The following is a 15,347-nucleotide window of genomic DNA, read 5'->3' as shown; positions in this document are numbered from 1 at the left end:
TTTAGCTGCTTGGCATTGCTCCGATTCAATAATTTCATAGATTTCTCTGCCTGTTTGATTGCTGAGTGTGATCTCTTCGAGTTCTCCGGGAATCATGAAGTGTAAATCAATTTTTGATGAATCGTAACCATTTGGATAGAAGACCTTCTTAACGTGAAGTTTCCGATTCGATTCGTCCAGTTCTTCTATCAATTTCTTCCAATTGTCATCTTCATAAATCGTCAATTCTTCCAATCGGAGTTTTGGGAGCTTCAGCACACTCATCACGAAAGAAATTGGATCCCGATTGAAACCAGGGTGGAATATGTTATTTCTATTTTGTTCAAAATTGCCCATCCAATAAAGTTCCGGTCTTGACGTCTGACAGACTCTCCAATTATTCCCTTTGCAATAGAAAATCTTATTCACTTTTGGATCCCAGTTATCGACTTGAAATCGAATATCCTTGCACACAATACGGAGTTGCAATCTGAAAAATTAGTTTGATGAAAAATAAACTCCAAATTTTATTTTGCTTGTTTACCTGTCTAAGATCTCCAAGTTTTCACCAATTTTCTTGAAAATTTCCAATGGCAAATCGGTGAGCGAGCGGGTTTTTGGATCAAAACTGAAAATGACAAATTGTGAATATTCTATATACTCTATGAGCGAACCTTTTATCATAATTCAAATCAATATCTCCTCGAGCGAATCTTGAGAACCAGAATTCGAATTCCGGATAGTCAATGAAGTTCGCTCCCAGTACTGTACACAATTCTTTGTGAGCTTCGAAACTCAATTTTCTCCATAGTTCCGGATTTGTTGCAATTTGTGCTTGTACTTTTTCGAATTCTTCGAGAATTCGTCTACGAATAGCCAATGGATTTCTCCCGGTGACTTCGGCCATTTTTACTGAAAAAAGGCGAAGTGGTTTGCTGTAATGTTTCGAAATGAACGAAAATCCTTTAAAACTAATCGATGCATTTAAGGTAAAGTCAGAAAGAAACACGTGGTTGAAGAGTTCAAAAAATGATGGCAATGTTTACGCGTAAAACGCGTAAATACGAGAACATATATATTTTTAAAGTCAATTTTCAGTTTGATTATTCCCCAAAAATGGAGAAAACCCCGATTTTCAGTCAAAAATTCAAATGACTTAAACCCGATTATTCATGAAAAATTTTCATTCAATATCGTTCATTTTGAGTTTAAAATTGGATTTTTAAAGATCCAAAAACTCAAAAATATTCTATTTTTTCCTTCTAAAAATAGCTCAATTCCAGTCTGAAACGATTTGAAAAGACAAACGAGATGCTCATGAATTGTGCTCAATTGGGAGATCGTCGGATAGAAAAAGCGAAGAAAGACTCCGTTGGCCATCGGGAGACAATTCTCCAAATGAAAACGGATCTCGAGTTTATTTTCAAAAAAATCCGAATGTTCAAGACGGTGCTGGCGACGAAATATCCAGAGATTTATAAGGAAGGTTGGTAGAGTGAAGGGAGAAAATCAAAAAGTTGAAAAAATTATTTTTTCAGTATCTACCGAATTGACACCGAAGAGAGGCGAGGACGACGAGTAGTGGCGGATTAATTTATTTAAATTTGTTTAAAAAAGGAAAAAAGATCATCACAAGTCACAGAACAATTAATAAAGATCTCATCATTAATTAGAATTTCAAAAAAGGATGGAAAATTTTGAATTTTTCCGTAATTTTCTAGCAAAAAATTAAATTTCCTTAATAAATTAGTCAAAAGTCAAAAAAATCAGTTAAAAATCGGTTAAAATCATCATAAAAAGATTAAAATTGTTGAAAATCAGTCTCTACGACGGCGTTTCGAGTCACGATGCCGATCTCCATCATCAGAATCCGAGTCGTCAGAATCCGAATGACGTCGCTTCTTCTTCTCCTTCTTACTCTTCTTACTCCTCTTCTTCTTCTTTCGCTCTTCCTCAGAATCCGAATCAGAATCATCTGAATCCTTGCGACTTCTTTTCCGTTCTTTCTTCTCCTTCTTCTCCATTTTCTTCGCCTTTTTCTTCTCTCTTCTCTCCTTTTTCTTCAATTTCTTCGCTCGTTTCCGTTCTTTTTCCAAAGCGATCAGTGGAGTATCCTCTTCGTCGCTGGATTCAGATGACGTCGAACTCACTTCGTACGCTTTCGTCGATTGATTCGGACGGACTTCGATGTGATTCCGACACTGGAAGTACAAGTGTCCCGGATATCCGCATCGTTTACACGCGCCTGTTATCGTTGGAGCGGCTATTGTGGCACCGGATATATCTGAAATTGGGGAGAAATGAGAAATGAGTTATACACGCTTCTTACAACCGCGCTCTACCGAAACTGGAGAAAATTGGGTGCGAAATTGAGAGACTCAGAGAAAAATAGACATTTTTCAATGGGGATTTCGGTGGAGCGCAGTTGTAAGAACTGTGCCGAGCTAATATTTGACTGAAAATCTGAAAATGGGCGGGGCGTAGACATACCAACAAATGCATTTGGATCGTATCTAGATGGGAATGCTGATTGAGCCAATGCAGCCAGGGACGGTTTTTTGCCTGGAAAATTAGGTTTTTGACTGAAAAATTGGCTGAAGAAATGTCAATTTTGGGTGAGAAAAAAAGGAAAACTCAGAAAACTAGAGAAAAATTCAAAAAATGATTAAAAATGTCGGAAAAATCGAGGGTTTAATATATTTTTTCCAGAAAAAACCATTTTTTAGTAGAAAATTTTAAACAAATTTGGGTCAAAATTGGGTCCAATTTCCCATATTTTTCTCAAAAAAAAAAATCAATTTTTCCAGTAAAAAACCAATAATTTCATCGAAAATCGGCTCCAAAACACTATTTTTCCTTGATTTTTCTCAATTTTTGACTGAATAAATCTCAATTTTGGGAAAAATTCTCAGAAAACAAGAGAGAAAACTGTAAAATTTCAAGGTTTCCGCTGGAAAACATCTACTTTTAGCGGCTTTTTGTCAAAAAATGATTAAAAATGTCGAAAAAATCGAGGTTTTGATATATTTTTTCCAGAAAAATCAAGATTTGGAATACAAAATGGTGGAAAATTGCTCAAAAACCGCAATTTTTACAGTTTCTTCACCAGGAAATCGATTTTCTCAGCAAAGTTTTAATAAATCCTTTGAAAAATCGTTTTTTATAATTCAAAAAACCTAATTTTTCAAGATTTTTCTCAATTTAAAAAAAATAAATTTCCAATCCTCAAATCCTTACCTGAATCTCCTCCGACATCCTCCGATCGACTACTCCTATCTGTCGACGATGTTGTTGTGGCACTGGCGGCGGATCCGAATTTTCGGACAAAAGGCATCGGAGTTAGGTTGGCGTTCGCCATCTAGAAATGTAATGAGATAAATTATGAGCAATTTAGAGGGAAAAAAATGAAAAAAAGAGTAAAAGAAAAGTGATTGAAACTAATGACAGAAATAAGAAAAAGAAGAGAATCGATAGAGAGAGAGTGAGAAGAAAGATTCAGAGACTTGGGTTCTGGGAAGAAAGGGCAGATGGACTTGGACGGAGATCTCGTCATTCACCAGTTGCTAAATACATGTTTGACTATTTGAATAGTGAGAATTTAATCTTTGCATCTGGAATCAACTGAATGATATCGTGGAGTGAGTGATGACTTTTTGTAATTCCTCGTATGACAGCGGTTTTAAATAGATTTCATCCAAAATAGCTACTTTTGTGTAGACCAGAGATGTTGGGAAGTCAAAATTATCTTATCCGGAAGTCGGAAGTAGATTTTTTTGCAAAAATTCAAAAACTCCAAGAGAAAAGATCATAAAATTCGGAAAAATTTGTGAAAAAAACTGTTCTTGGCAGAAGAAAATCCTATTTTCTGTCCTTTTAAACCATTTTTCCAAGTATTTCTGTCATATGTACTCTTCGTAAATTCCACAGTTATGAAATGACGTAAGTCGGAAGTAACTTTCCTTATCCGGAAGTCGGAAGTAGAAAGTCGGAAGAGAAATTCCTTATCCGGAAGTCGGAAGTTGGAAGTGAAAAAACACCCGGAAGTCGGAAGTCGGAATTGCCGACAACACTGGTGTAGACATGAGTTTGTCCTGTAATGGTCAAACGGTTATTGACATTCTCTACTTTAGGTTTAAAGTGTCGTGGAATTAATAGGTCTTAATTCATGACCCTGAGTATTAGGCCTGGTCCACTGTCAGACTTATATATTTTACTCAAATCAGGAAATTTTAATAATACACAGAATACTAACAACTACGTGAAACGTGAACCGTGACCAACCACACTGAAACCAATCAACCTGATGACCTTACGCTAAGGATCTACCCTACATTTCTGTGCATATAAATGAAGAGGAAGCCGTCAGAAGTCGCCGTATGTGTCTACCGAAAAAAACCTTGGCAACTGGCTTGGCGGATTCCTACTGCAGGGAGTGCCGGCGAGGTAAGTACTCCAGCTTGGATCACGGACGCATCCACCTCCTTCACCACCAACTAGGCCAGCTCTGAGGCAATCATAGAAACCATGACACACTCTAGAAGTGATGTCGAAAAACAGTGAACTCCAGAGTTTCAGGTGTCATTTCTTGTTTGAATACCAGACTCTCTTGAATAGATCTATCAAGTAGATCGATACTGTATAGTCATCTTACTCAGATTCCGAACGACAGTGATATTCTGGTCTGTTTGTCATCTAGAGTGTGATGCATTTATTAATTTATGATCAATTGATCGAATCACAGTTTTGAGGTAACAGTTTATTGAGCTTTCAGACAATTATTAGACTCAACGATCTTATGATCTAGCTTCTGAATATCTTTCCTTCTTATTCCTGAACTTCCAAAGCTTCAACATGCCGACAATAAGACCTTCTTCCCAGATAAAAACCAATGCTCTCCTCTGGTCTCGATGCCCTTTTCCGATACCCTTAAATGGGCCATTCCAAACCCATTTTCTATACGAAATTCTTCCCATTTGGGTACCGTATACCTCATTTTCACAACACCCATTGAAAACCACATTGTTCTCTCTTTTGTAATGTAACGACGAGAGATTTGACAACACAAAGCATGACAAATGAATTGACTAATGATTCGGAGAGAGCCACCAACCCATCTGTCCTCTCTCACTCAAATCAATACCCTCTCCCCGCACTTTTCTTCTCTTTTTTCCTCTTTTCTCCGCCCCATCAAGTGAAGAAAAGGGATGACTCTCTCTCTCTTTTTCTCAAGACAAACTCTTCTCAAGCACACTGCTCCTTCGGCGACTCGTCTCATCCCATGATACGTTCCTCCCGCTCGAAATTCACTTTACTTTCCGCGCTCGACTATTAGGACGGAAGTTTTTGTGTGTGTGTTGAGGAGGAAGGATACGTCTTCTGAGGTATTTGAGAGCTCAAAGGAAATAAGGAAACAATAATGCAGGTAAGACTTTTTATAGAGGAATCGCCTACCCTAGCCAAAAAATCCAGAAGAAAACGTGAGGATTCTGAATATATTTTCAGATTTTTCTCAAAGTTGATATGAGCTGAGTAACAAGCCTTCCTGATCTCGGCTCAAATTTGAAACCTGATTCAGAATCCTCGCATTTTCAGCTTTTTAGTCAGATCCGACTCTTTTTTATTGTCTGAAAAGACTTTTTTCCAATGAGAATCCATCTCCAAGAATCAAATTTTCAGATCGAAAAACCGTACGACTATGCGGCTCTCATGATTCGAGTCTCTGCCGGATTCGTTATCGCCATCTCCCTATCCCTGATACTGCTGGTGGTCGGCAATTTGATCTACACCAGTTTCACAGAACGGGTCAACTTGAATTCAAAGGTGAGTCTTTTGAGGGGAGAGCTGGATCTCATGAATCTTGAAACCTTAGGTCAGACTGATTTACTTGTCAGTTCTAAACTCCAGTCATTATGACTATAACTATCGGATTTTCGAGAAATTCAGAGAACGTGGGTTCAGAAATAAGAAAAATTGAACCCTGTAGACAGGAGGAATACCAGAATCAGTACTGTTCCAGCGGCTCTCAATCTGGAACGATCCCTAATGTAATTTTCGGGGATTTTTTGAGAATTCGAAGAAAAAATGTACTGAAAGTAGTAAAAAACCACAAAATTCCCGAAAAAACTGGAAATCTATCTGACCAATCTTTTCTGGGCATTCTAGATCTCAATCATGACAACAACCTTAATTTCAGAGACACCGATAATGCTCTACATCCTACTCGGACCTCCACCGCTTCAATTCCCCTACAGCCTTGCCACGTCTAAAACATTCGCTTTTAACTTATTGATTTTTCATGAAATGAATACATCCTCTTCTCTGATAACTACCGATTCACTACACCGATAAAAAAGGTGAAGGTCTTCTCTGCGTCTTTCCGCGGTAGGAAGACTACAAGAAGGGATAACCTGTCAGAAGATGTGGAAGGAGGAGAGGCCGAGAACGGAATAGAAACTAGATGAGAAGTGGTGAGAGAGACACTTGCAAGAAGGCGGTCAGCAGTCGGGACAGGACAGGATATATTCTGCTTCCTTCTTTGCGTCGCCTCCTTCCACGTGTACTACCGTTTTTGTGTTTTCTTAGTGACCGTCTACTTCTTCCAGTTTTCAGCTTGAATCATTAGCTTGAAATGAAGAATGATGACTAACACCCTCACAGCTCTGACCCACTTGATCTTAAGAAATATCTTCAAACAGAATCTGAATCCTCACGACGTCAGCTTCCTAACCATATTCAACTGTTTTGGAGATCGACAAACTCTTTGTACTTTTCGCTATTAAAAATGAGCAAAGTTTGAGATCGTCTTACGGTTTCTCTGACAGTCCCAAAATACCAATGTAGATAAAACCAAAATATTCCTTTTACTATTTTTTTTGTACGGTCTTAAGTCTCAAGGGAGTTACAGCAAATCTGCTAATTCAGACTGAAATAGGCCAATCCTGCTTATTGATGTCTGGTCTAAAATTGAAAACCCGATATTCGAATCACTTCTATTCCCGTTCGAACTCAGCTTATTCAAAATCTTCAAACGGATTCTGAATCCTCACGTCTCCAGCTTCTTAACCACACTGAAACATTCGTTCTTATACTTCTCTATCACCTATACCATCTCCAATTTCTTACAGTAACTAGACCTTCACCACCATCATGATATTAAAAACCGTCATCTTCTCCTCGTTACTAGCCGTGTGCTACGCTGCAAACAACGACCGATCATGGACCACCGACGAGGGCGTCAAAATCGAGATTATCAAGAAAATCGGCGACTCAAAATGCAAAATCCGCTCCGAGTCCGGCGATCAACTCGAGCAATTCTACAAGTTGTCTGACAAGGAGGGAAAAGTGATCGGAAGTAACTTTGGTCAGAAACCGTATACATTCACTTTGGGTAAAGGAGAAGTGATTCATGGAATGGATGTGGCCATGGAGGGAATGTGCGTCGGAGAGCAGCGGAAGGTGGTGATTCCACCAGAGCAAGGATTCGATGACGATGGAGAGGAGGTTGAGGGAGTGAGTTGAACTGTCATTTGTCAAATAGCGACATAGAAAATAAAACCTAGGCAAATCTTGTTCTCTCTTTTCCGTTCTAGATAGCTAAACGAAAAGAACCCAATCCGCATAACTCAAAAATAGGAAAACCTAACTGGGCTGATAGAAATGCACTTCATAGCTCGAATAGACTAGAAAATCAGGCTCAGACTATCTAGACGATCCCTAGAGTTCGGGACCTTCCGATTAGTCTTGTTGTGATGCTGAAATTGTCAAGTTTTAAAGCTCTGAGAGATGATTAACACCAGTTCTAGCAAAACAGACAATTTCTTGAAGTAGAACGCTATTAGCTTGGCACAATTCTTCCAACCGCGCCCCACCGCAAACGAGAGAGTATCGGCGAGAGACGCAGAGTTTTGTCTCGCGCCGACTCAGATTTTCACAGTTTTTGATCTATTTTCGCTATTTTCATAACAATTTACAAAATTTGTTTTTTGAAAAATAGCAAAAATAGATCACAAATTATGAAAATCTGAGTCTCCCGCCGATATTCTCTCGTTTGCGGTGGGGCGCAGTTGTAAGAGCTGTGCCGTGATAATACAATGTTTAGTCCGAAATTTTCAGAATTTTTGAATTCTGAAAGTTGGGATCTGACAACACAGGAAGTAGAAATCTCATTATTCCAACTGGAATATCAGAATTTTCTTATTCTGGATCTCCAGCAGTAGCGCTCCATCGCACTTTCAATAACCCTTTTATCTTCCAGAAAGGAGACACCCTCTACTACTTCGTCGAGCTCAAATCAATCTTCCGTCCAAAGCCCGGAGACAAGTGGATCACCGACGACGGCGTTCACATCCATATCACCCACGAAGTCGAGGGTTGCACCGAGAAGGCCACCGCCGGAGACACCCTCCATCAACAGTACACACTGTACCTCGAAGATGGAACATTCGTCGACTCCAGCTGGAGCCGCAACCGTCCATTCATCTTTAAAATGGCCACAGGACAAGTGATAAAGGGAATGGACGTTGCGATGGAGGGAATGTGTCAAGGAGAGCGGAGAAAGGTGGTGATCCCTCCAGAGCTCGCCTATGGAGAGAAGGGAAGACCGCCAGCAATTCCAGGCAACGCCTTCCTTCATTTTGATCTACAACTCGAGAAGTTGATTCGACCAGGGAAGGAGGAGTTGTAGAAGGAAGAGATTTTTGGTTACATTTAAATTATGAAAAGATAAATAAATAATGAATAAAGAATATAAAATGTATAAATAACATTGAATGTGATCGTGGGAACACAGGTTGAGTCTGGAATTGGATAAGTAGAAATAGTGAGATTTTTAATAAAACTTAAATCAATATGAGAATATACATAAAAAAAACGAGGCGGAAACAATTTGATAAAACATATAAAACTATTCGGAACGTAGCAAAGAGATCAGAATTGGGGGTGAATTTTTGATTAGTTTCAAGTACGTTTTAATGACAAGCTAGCTGTAAAACGATCTGGGATTCCCGTTATTATTTGGGGGTTGACTGGAATAGCCGAACGGCGGTGGTGAGAACATTCTAGGTTGTGGATGATGTTGGTGATGATTAGGAGGTGAAAAGTCGCGGGATGAATAGAAATTATTATCACGGTGTTGTGGAGGAGGGTAGAATGATGGCGGTTGGTGTTGTGGTGGTTGTTGTGGAGCAGGACGGTATAGCATTTGTCGTTGAGCAAAATCTTGAATTGGCACCTTGCCGAACGGAGTGTCTTGCATTGGGACGGGCGGCGCACGATTGTCACGATGCCACGGGAGAGGTGAGGTGAAGCTTCTGGAATTGGAAATTTTAAACTTTAGGCTAAAATTTTTAGGATAGAAAGATAGGAAGTTTTGTGGAAATTTGGCAAGAAAATTTTCGGAAAACTTTTTTTTTCGAAAAGTTCATATTAGCACGAGACACGCGTCTCACAACTGCGCTCTACTGAAATAGAAGAAAATGGTGTGCGAAATTGAGAGACCCAGAGAAAAAGAGACATTTTTCAAGGGCATTTCGGTGGAGCGCTGTTGGAAGAACTGTGCTGAGCTAATAATGAAAAAAAAACCCCAAAATTTGAAAATAAAAATTCAAGAAAACAAGAGTTTTTCGGAGGCAAAAATCTCGAATCTTTATGAAAACTGTAAGTTTTTCAGAAAAAGACTCCGGAGACATGTTTTTCAGAACAAAATTAGAACAATTCAGGAAAAATCGAAAAATCACTATTTTCGTTACTTGATTTTTTGAAAATTTCAGCAGAAAATTCCAATTTTTCCCCGAAAAATGTTTTCGAAAACCACCGAGAAAACCGAAAAATAGGGTCTCAAAAATGCATTCAAAAATGACGATTTTCATCATGTTTTGGTTGAAAAATCAGCGAGAAATGGCAGTTTTTTTGTTGCAGTAAATTCTTGACTAAAAGTAGCTGAATTTTCGCTCAAAACCAATTTCTATACTCTATCAGTCGGCTTCTGGAAATGGAAGTTTTATGAAAATTTGGCTGGAAAGGGTCTCAACAACATTTTAAAAATGTCGATTTTCATAAAGTTTTAGTTGAAAAATCAGGCTAAAACTGCTAAATTTCCGCTCAAAACCAATTTCTATACTCACTCATTCGGTGGTCTCCCCGCATTCCTCTGCGGTGGTCCCGAATCACTCCACGGCCTATCGAGACTCATATCCATCTGGTATCCTCTCTGTTGATTCGTCTGTATTCCGTATTGCTGAGAAGAAGAAGGTTGTTGTCTCCACGGATTCAGCGGCGGCGAGTTGTCCGCATTCCTTTTATGCCAATCGGGACGTTTTCGATTCTTCTTTTTGGGCGGAGTCTGTTGTTGTTGATTTGGTAGAGATTTTGTGGTTTTCGGTGTCGGTGGCGGCGGATTCTTTTCCTGTTTCTTATCCTGAGCAACCGGTTTCTCCAGAGATTTCTGAGCTGGAATCACCGCCGGCTTAATTTTCATCAACTCTTCTCTCTCCTTCTCTTTCGTCTTCTCATCCAATTTATCCATTCCAAGTCCAGGTATCGAATCCTCCGATTTACTCTTATCACTCAAACCAAGCGCCGGTGCGAATTCCGGTTGTGGTGGTTTCTCGCTGAGCTTTGGGATCTTTCGGAGATTTGATAGACTTCCGACACCACCCTGTGATGATTTTTGAGAAGGTGTAGAGGATCCTCCTGGTGAATTGTATTTGGGAGTTGCGGCGGCAGGAGGAGGAACAGGAGGATGGGAGGGTAGAGGAAGTGGAGTTGATGAGCCAGCTGGTTTCGGTTTTTTTGGTGCGGGTGCTGGAGATGAAGATGGTTTCGTGGATTCTGAAAAAATAAAAATAGTATTTAGGAGGAGAAACTGGGTTTTAGGTTGTCTCCTCAATGAAAATCATACTTGCAAAAATTCGGGTTTTCAGGATCAATTGACAGTTAGTTTTTCGAATTTTGGATCAAAAATCGAGTTTTTTGAGTCGAAAGTCGAGTTTTTTGAATCAAAAATCGGGTTTTTTAAACTCAAAATCGAGTTTTATGGCTGAAATTTAGAGTTTTTCGACTGAAAATTAGAATTATGAGTCGAAAGTTGAGTTTTTTGAACTAAAAATCGGATTTTTACTCTAAAATCGAGTTTTCTGGCTGAAATTTTAAGTTTTTCGGTTTCCGAAAATGTAATTCCAAAATGTCTGTAAATGAAATGAACAGGGATGTGCCTAGGGAGGCGCTTTGGGCGCTGAAAGATTTCAAAGTGGGCGAAAATGCGACGAGAGAGAGTGTGTAAAATCGAGAGAGTGTGTCTGCGTCTCTCAATTTCGCACACTCTTTCTCGTCGCATTTTCAAATTTCGGCTGAAAATGCGAGGCGCTCAACGCCACCCGGGCACATACCTGGAAATGAATGTTTGTTTTTCAATTTTTTTTCTTGAAAATGATTTGAAAATATTCCTTTCACGAGTAAGACGAGGAGAATTCCTATTGAAATGTACTATTGAAAGAGGAACGATTTTTGAGGTCTCATAACTCGCTTCAGACACATTTTCAGATATGACACTAAGAGAAATGTATATTTTCCTTGGCTTCCTGAATCGGTTTATATAAAAAGTCCTAAATTTGGGAATAGTTGTGTCCCAATTTTCCGAAAAAATCGGGAAAATTATCGAAAAAGGCCCAAAATTGACGATTTTTATATATTTTGCAGCCCAAAAACTCTATTTTCAACCTAATTTTACAACCCAAAACTTACTTTTCTCCACCTCTTCTCCCACTCTCTTCCTCACATTAACCATCCGATTCATCTCCTCCAAATACGATTTTGACGCGTGCACCGGGGTGTTTCCGTTCCCAGAAAACGCATCAGCTTGTGCCCGTGACAACGCTTCAGCCAACGAATCCGACGTCTTCACAGTCTTCGCCATCGTTTCCCATGGAAGCGGCTGTGTCGACGGTGCGAGTTTCGGTCGTTCCGCTTCTTTCTGTTGTGGCGTTTTTATAGGAACTCCAAATGCTGACACCGCTTTCGGTATCTCTGGTGGCGGCGCATTCAATTTCTCTTTTGGTATCCACGACTCGAAACCTGAAGCTATCGGGGGCGGCGCTTTCTTCTCGATGACTTTTTGGGACAATGTCTTCTCAACTGGTTTCTCAACTGGTTTTGAAGCCGTCGGAGTTGCGGATCCTTGTGGTGGAGTGGCAGGTAGTTCACCGTCTTCTGGAGGTGTTATTCGTTCTGGATAGATTGGAGTCAACGCGACACTTTTGGGGGTTGCTATGCTTCTAGGGGTCTCCGCAGCTTTGTCGGCGAGTTCTTTTTCTTTTTCTGGAAGAAAAATCGATAGGTCAAAATCCACATTTTCTCAAAATCCACATTTTGGCTCGCAAATTTTTCAGTGCATTTCAATAGAAATTCTCCTCTTTTTTTTTGATTTTTTTGAAAAAAATGTTCCTTTCAAAATTGCACGACGAGGAGAATTGCTATTGAAATATACTGAACAACTGGACGATGAGGAGCCATTTTTGGCATTACACGTCAGAAGCATAAAAATGACCGATTTGAGAGTCTGGTGCACCTTTGACGCGTTTTCAATAGTCTCAATTTACTCAAAAATGACCGTATACTTGCAGATAATCTTAAAATGAGCGGATGGCGTGTCTTGGACGCGTTTGACCCACTACGCTAGTTTCTGGCGCTTTGAGGCGTTTTATAACATCAGAAGCACAAAAAAGTTTTTAGATTGAAAAAATCGAATTTCAGAAGTGTTTTTGGCCCTAAAAACGCAAAAAAAGCAATTAAGGCTAGGAAAACTGTAATTCGATCTAGAAGCTCTGATTCTTAACTCTGATGAAAATTGGGTTTAAAAATCCAAACTTTTCTTTTTTTACCTTTAATAATCTGCTGCAACTTCTGAACATCCTTTTTATATCTCTCCGCATAGGCTTTCCACGTATTACTCTCATACTTCATCGCATCGCAATCCTTTCCCAAATTCATCGCAGCCGTCTCAAACAACGCCGCCTTCTTCAACGCCTCCTCTTTTTCAGCCTTTGCAATTTCCACCTCCACCTTCATATCAGCATACTCTCCCATCAGTTTCGTTCGAATCGATTCCCGAGCGTCACATCCTGTGCATCGCTCATTATTCGCCAGGAATAAGCGGTCTTTCAGCTTCCTTTCCGATGTGTTCGCCCTCTCTTCCGCCGAGTAAATCTTACTCTTCGCCCGATCCATTTGCTGTAAGAAGTACTCTGCTCTCTCCTTCTCATACACATTCTCTTGCTCCAAATGCTGATATTTCGCTTCTAACAGTGAGTATTCTAGCTGTTGATCCTCATACTTTTGAGACATTTGCTCTTTATAAGCGTCATATTTCTTCTTCTCCCTTAGAAACATCGAAACCATCTCTGTCTCGTGATCCTGGAACTCTTTCTTTCTCTCCACCATATCCGCTCGAAGACTTCTCAACTCATCGCTGAAATTCATCCGGGTAGCTCTACCAAACGCCTGCAAATGCTCAACCGCCTTCTTATATTTCTGCTCGAGTTCTCTGTACTGTGCGATATCTTTCGCTTGTGCTTGTATAGTTTTCAGCATCAAAAAGTACTGTTTTCTAAGTATCAATGGCTGATCTTTGAGCCTCGCTGAGATCTGCTCCCCGAGCCCTTCCCGCATAGTCTCATTGTATGCATCCTGGAGATACGTGGATTTCAGAAGCATATCCAAATCAGTCTGACAACTTGAACTCTCCGTACTGATTGGTTTCAGAAGGGGTCTTTGCATGAAAACTGAGGAAGAAGAAGACGCAGAAGACGTTGATGGAATATCTTTTTGTGAATTCTGAGACTTCGGTGGTGGTCGACCCCGCCCCTTTTTAACGTCTTCTTTCTTGACCTTTGGCTCCGCCTTTTTTGGGGGCGTGACCCTTCTCACTGGTGCTACTGAATCAGAAGTCGTCGTTGATTTCTTCTTTTTTGACGACGACCAGTTGGTTTTCGGTCGTTTTCCACCAAACAAAGGCTTTTTTGCTTTCTTTCGAGGCGGCCGAACTTTGGGTTGAGGCTCGACGAGGACGCCCTCTGGAGCTCCGGAAGATTCTGGAGGAGATTCTGGAGCCTCTTCAGCCTCATCTCCTATGTCTTCTATCCCTTCGTCTTTTTCCTCGGAACTTCCAGACCCATTAGAAGACGTCGAAATTTCAGAACTACTCGCTTTCAGTTCAGGAGGAGGCGATTTCTCTTCGATCGGACGAGAACTCGATCGTTTTCGCTTCTCGGAACGGAAATATTCCAGCTTTTCGGCATTTGTTAGTATTCTACCTTCTGAAAATGGATATTTTGAGTTTTTGTGGGTAAAAAGGTTGAAAATTTTCCGTTTTTCGCGAAAAAAACCTCCACTTACCTTCAGTAACATACGAGTACACTCCTCGCACCTTCTTCGAGCACATTCCAAAGTGAAATTCGCATTTATTGCAGTAGTTTTTAAAGATGTCCTCAATTTTTCCTCCGTTTGGGAGCTGGAAATGGATTTTTTGGAAATATGGAAAAATTGGTTTAGAAAACTGGAAAATCGAATTTCCAGCGTGAAATCATCAAAGATTCCAGATTTTACGAATTCACATTAGCACGGCACGCTTCTTAGCACCGCGCTCCACCGAAACGTAAAAAATTGTGCGCGAAATTGAGAGACGCAGAGAAAAAGAGACATTTTTCAAGGGCATTTCGGTGGAGCGCAGTTGTCGGAACTGTGCCGAGCTAATAGATAGTTTTTGAAATTCTCTGTTCACAAATATCTTGAAAACACCACGAATTTAGATAGAAATGTCAGAAATTCACAGTTTCTCACCGGAAAATTTCACATTTTCAAAAAATATATAATTTTTTTTCATATTTTTCCACCCAAAATCCTACCTGCTTCTGTTTATACACTTTCAAAACCGCCATTTCGCAGCAGGTTTCACACCTTAACGGCTCCGACGGGTTGGAAATTTTTCCCGACGACGTGGCGGATTCATTCGAAGTTTCGTCGATTTGTGACGTTGATGGGCCTTGGATAAGCTGAATTTTATTCATAAATTAAAAACCAGAAAAATGCGCTCACATCATCAGTTTTATCAACAGGAATTTGCGTCCCAGTGATATCTTCTGGATCATCCGTTAATTCCTCCATTACCTGCAATACATCGAATTTTTAGCATTAAAAACTGTGTTTTTCTCGAAAAAATAAGTGAAAAAACCGAAAAATTCGGCAATTTATCATCTGAAGGCCATCTGTCCGATCGCTTCGTCAAATTAATCGACAGGGAAAAGTGGGCGGAGCCAGCGATAACTCGGAATGCAACCCGCCGCACGCTCTTTTCGCAAAGCTGCCGCACGGTTTCT

At 40.1% G+C, this 15,347-nt stretch overlaps 5 protein-coding genes across 5 annotated transcripts; 3 read left to right on the top strand and 2 right to left on the bottom strand.

The window, feature by feature from the left end:
* Positions 1–1,290: 1,290 nt before the first annotated feature.
* GCK72_017326 (uncharacterized protein) lies at positions 1,291–1,561 on the top strand (the record flags this gene model as incomplete). The annotated part of the gene is made up of 2 exons (XM_003097558.2): positions 1,291–1,465; positions 1,518–1,561. The coding sequence occupies 2 exons, from the start codon at positions 1,291–1,293 to the stop codon at positions 1,559–1,561; spliced, it is 219 nt and encodes a 72-aa protein (XP_003097606.1).
* A 235-nt stretch (positions 1,562–1,796) lies between these two features.
* GCK72_017325 (uncharacterized protein) lies at positions 1,797–3,337 on the bottom strand (the record flags this gene model as incomplete). Its single annotated transcript, XM_003097553.2, has 3 exons — positions 1,797–2,263; positions 2,470–2,541; positions 3,217–3,337. 3 exons carry the CDS (start codon positions 3,335–3,337, stop codon positions 1,797–1,799), a joined length of 660 nt encoding a protein of 219 aa, XP_003097601.2.
* Positions 3,338–4,326: 989 nt separating this feature from the next.
* On the top strand, positions 4,327–6,327 carry GCK72_017324 (uncharacterized protein; the record flags this gene model as incomplete). The annotated part of the gene is made up of 4 exons (XM_053732027.1): positions 4,327–4,422; positions 5,656–5,799; positions 5,849–5,927; positions 6,173–6,327. The coding sequence occupies 4 exons, from the start codon at positions 4,327–4,329 to the stop codon at positions 6,325–6,327; spliced, it is 474 nt and encodes a 157-aa protein (XP_053580940.1).
* A 798-nt stretch (positions 6,328–7,125) lies between these two features.
* On the top strand, positions 7,126–8,662 carry GCK72_017323 (uncharacterized protein; the record flags this gene model as incomplete). The annotated part of the gene is made up of 2 exons (XM_003097551.2): positions 7,126–7,488; positions 8,234–8,662. The coding sequence occupies 2 exons, from the start codon at positions 7,126–7,128 to the stop codon at positions 8,660–8,662; spliced, it is 792 nt and encodes a 263-aa protein (XP_003097599.2).
* Positions 8,663–8,956: 294 nt separating this feature from the next.
* GCK72_017322 (uncharacterized protein) lies at positions 8,957–15,135 on the bottom strand (the record flags this gene model as incomplete). The annotated part of the gene is made up of 7 exons (XM_003097575.2): positions 8,957–9,287; positions 10,101–10,806; positions 11,719–12,291; positions 12,855–14,288; positions 14,368–14,482; positions 14,877–15,023; positions 15,067–15,135. The coding sequence occupies 7 exons, from the start codon at positions 15,133–15,135 to the stop codon at positions 8,957–8,959; spliced, it is 3,375 nt and encodes a 1,124-aa protein (XP_003097623.2).
* Between the last annotated feature and the right edge of the window lie 212 nt (positions 15,136–15,347).

Source organism: Caenorhabditis remanei, chromosome V (assembly GCF_010183535.1).
Source record: "Caenorhabditis remanei strain PX506 chromosome V, whole genome shotgun sequence".
In the NCBI taxonomy this organism is placed as follows: domain Eukaryota; kingdom Metazoa; phylum Nematoda; class Chromadorea; order Rhabditida; family Rhabditidae; genus Caenorhabditis; species Caenorhabditis remanei.
Note: the sequence above shows the minus strand (reverse complement) of the source record. Positions and strands in the feature narration are given on the sequence as shown.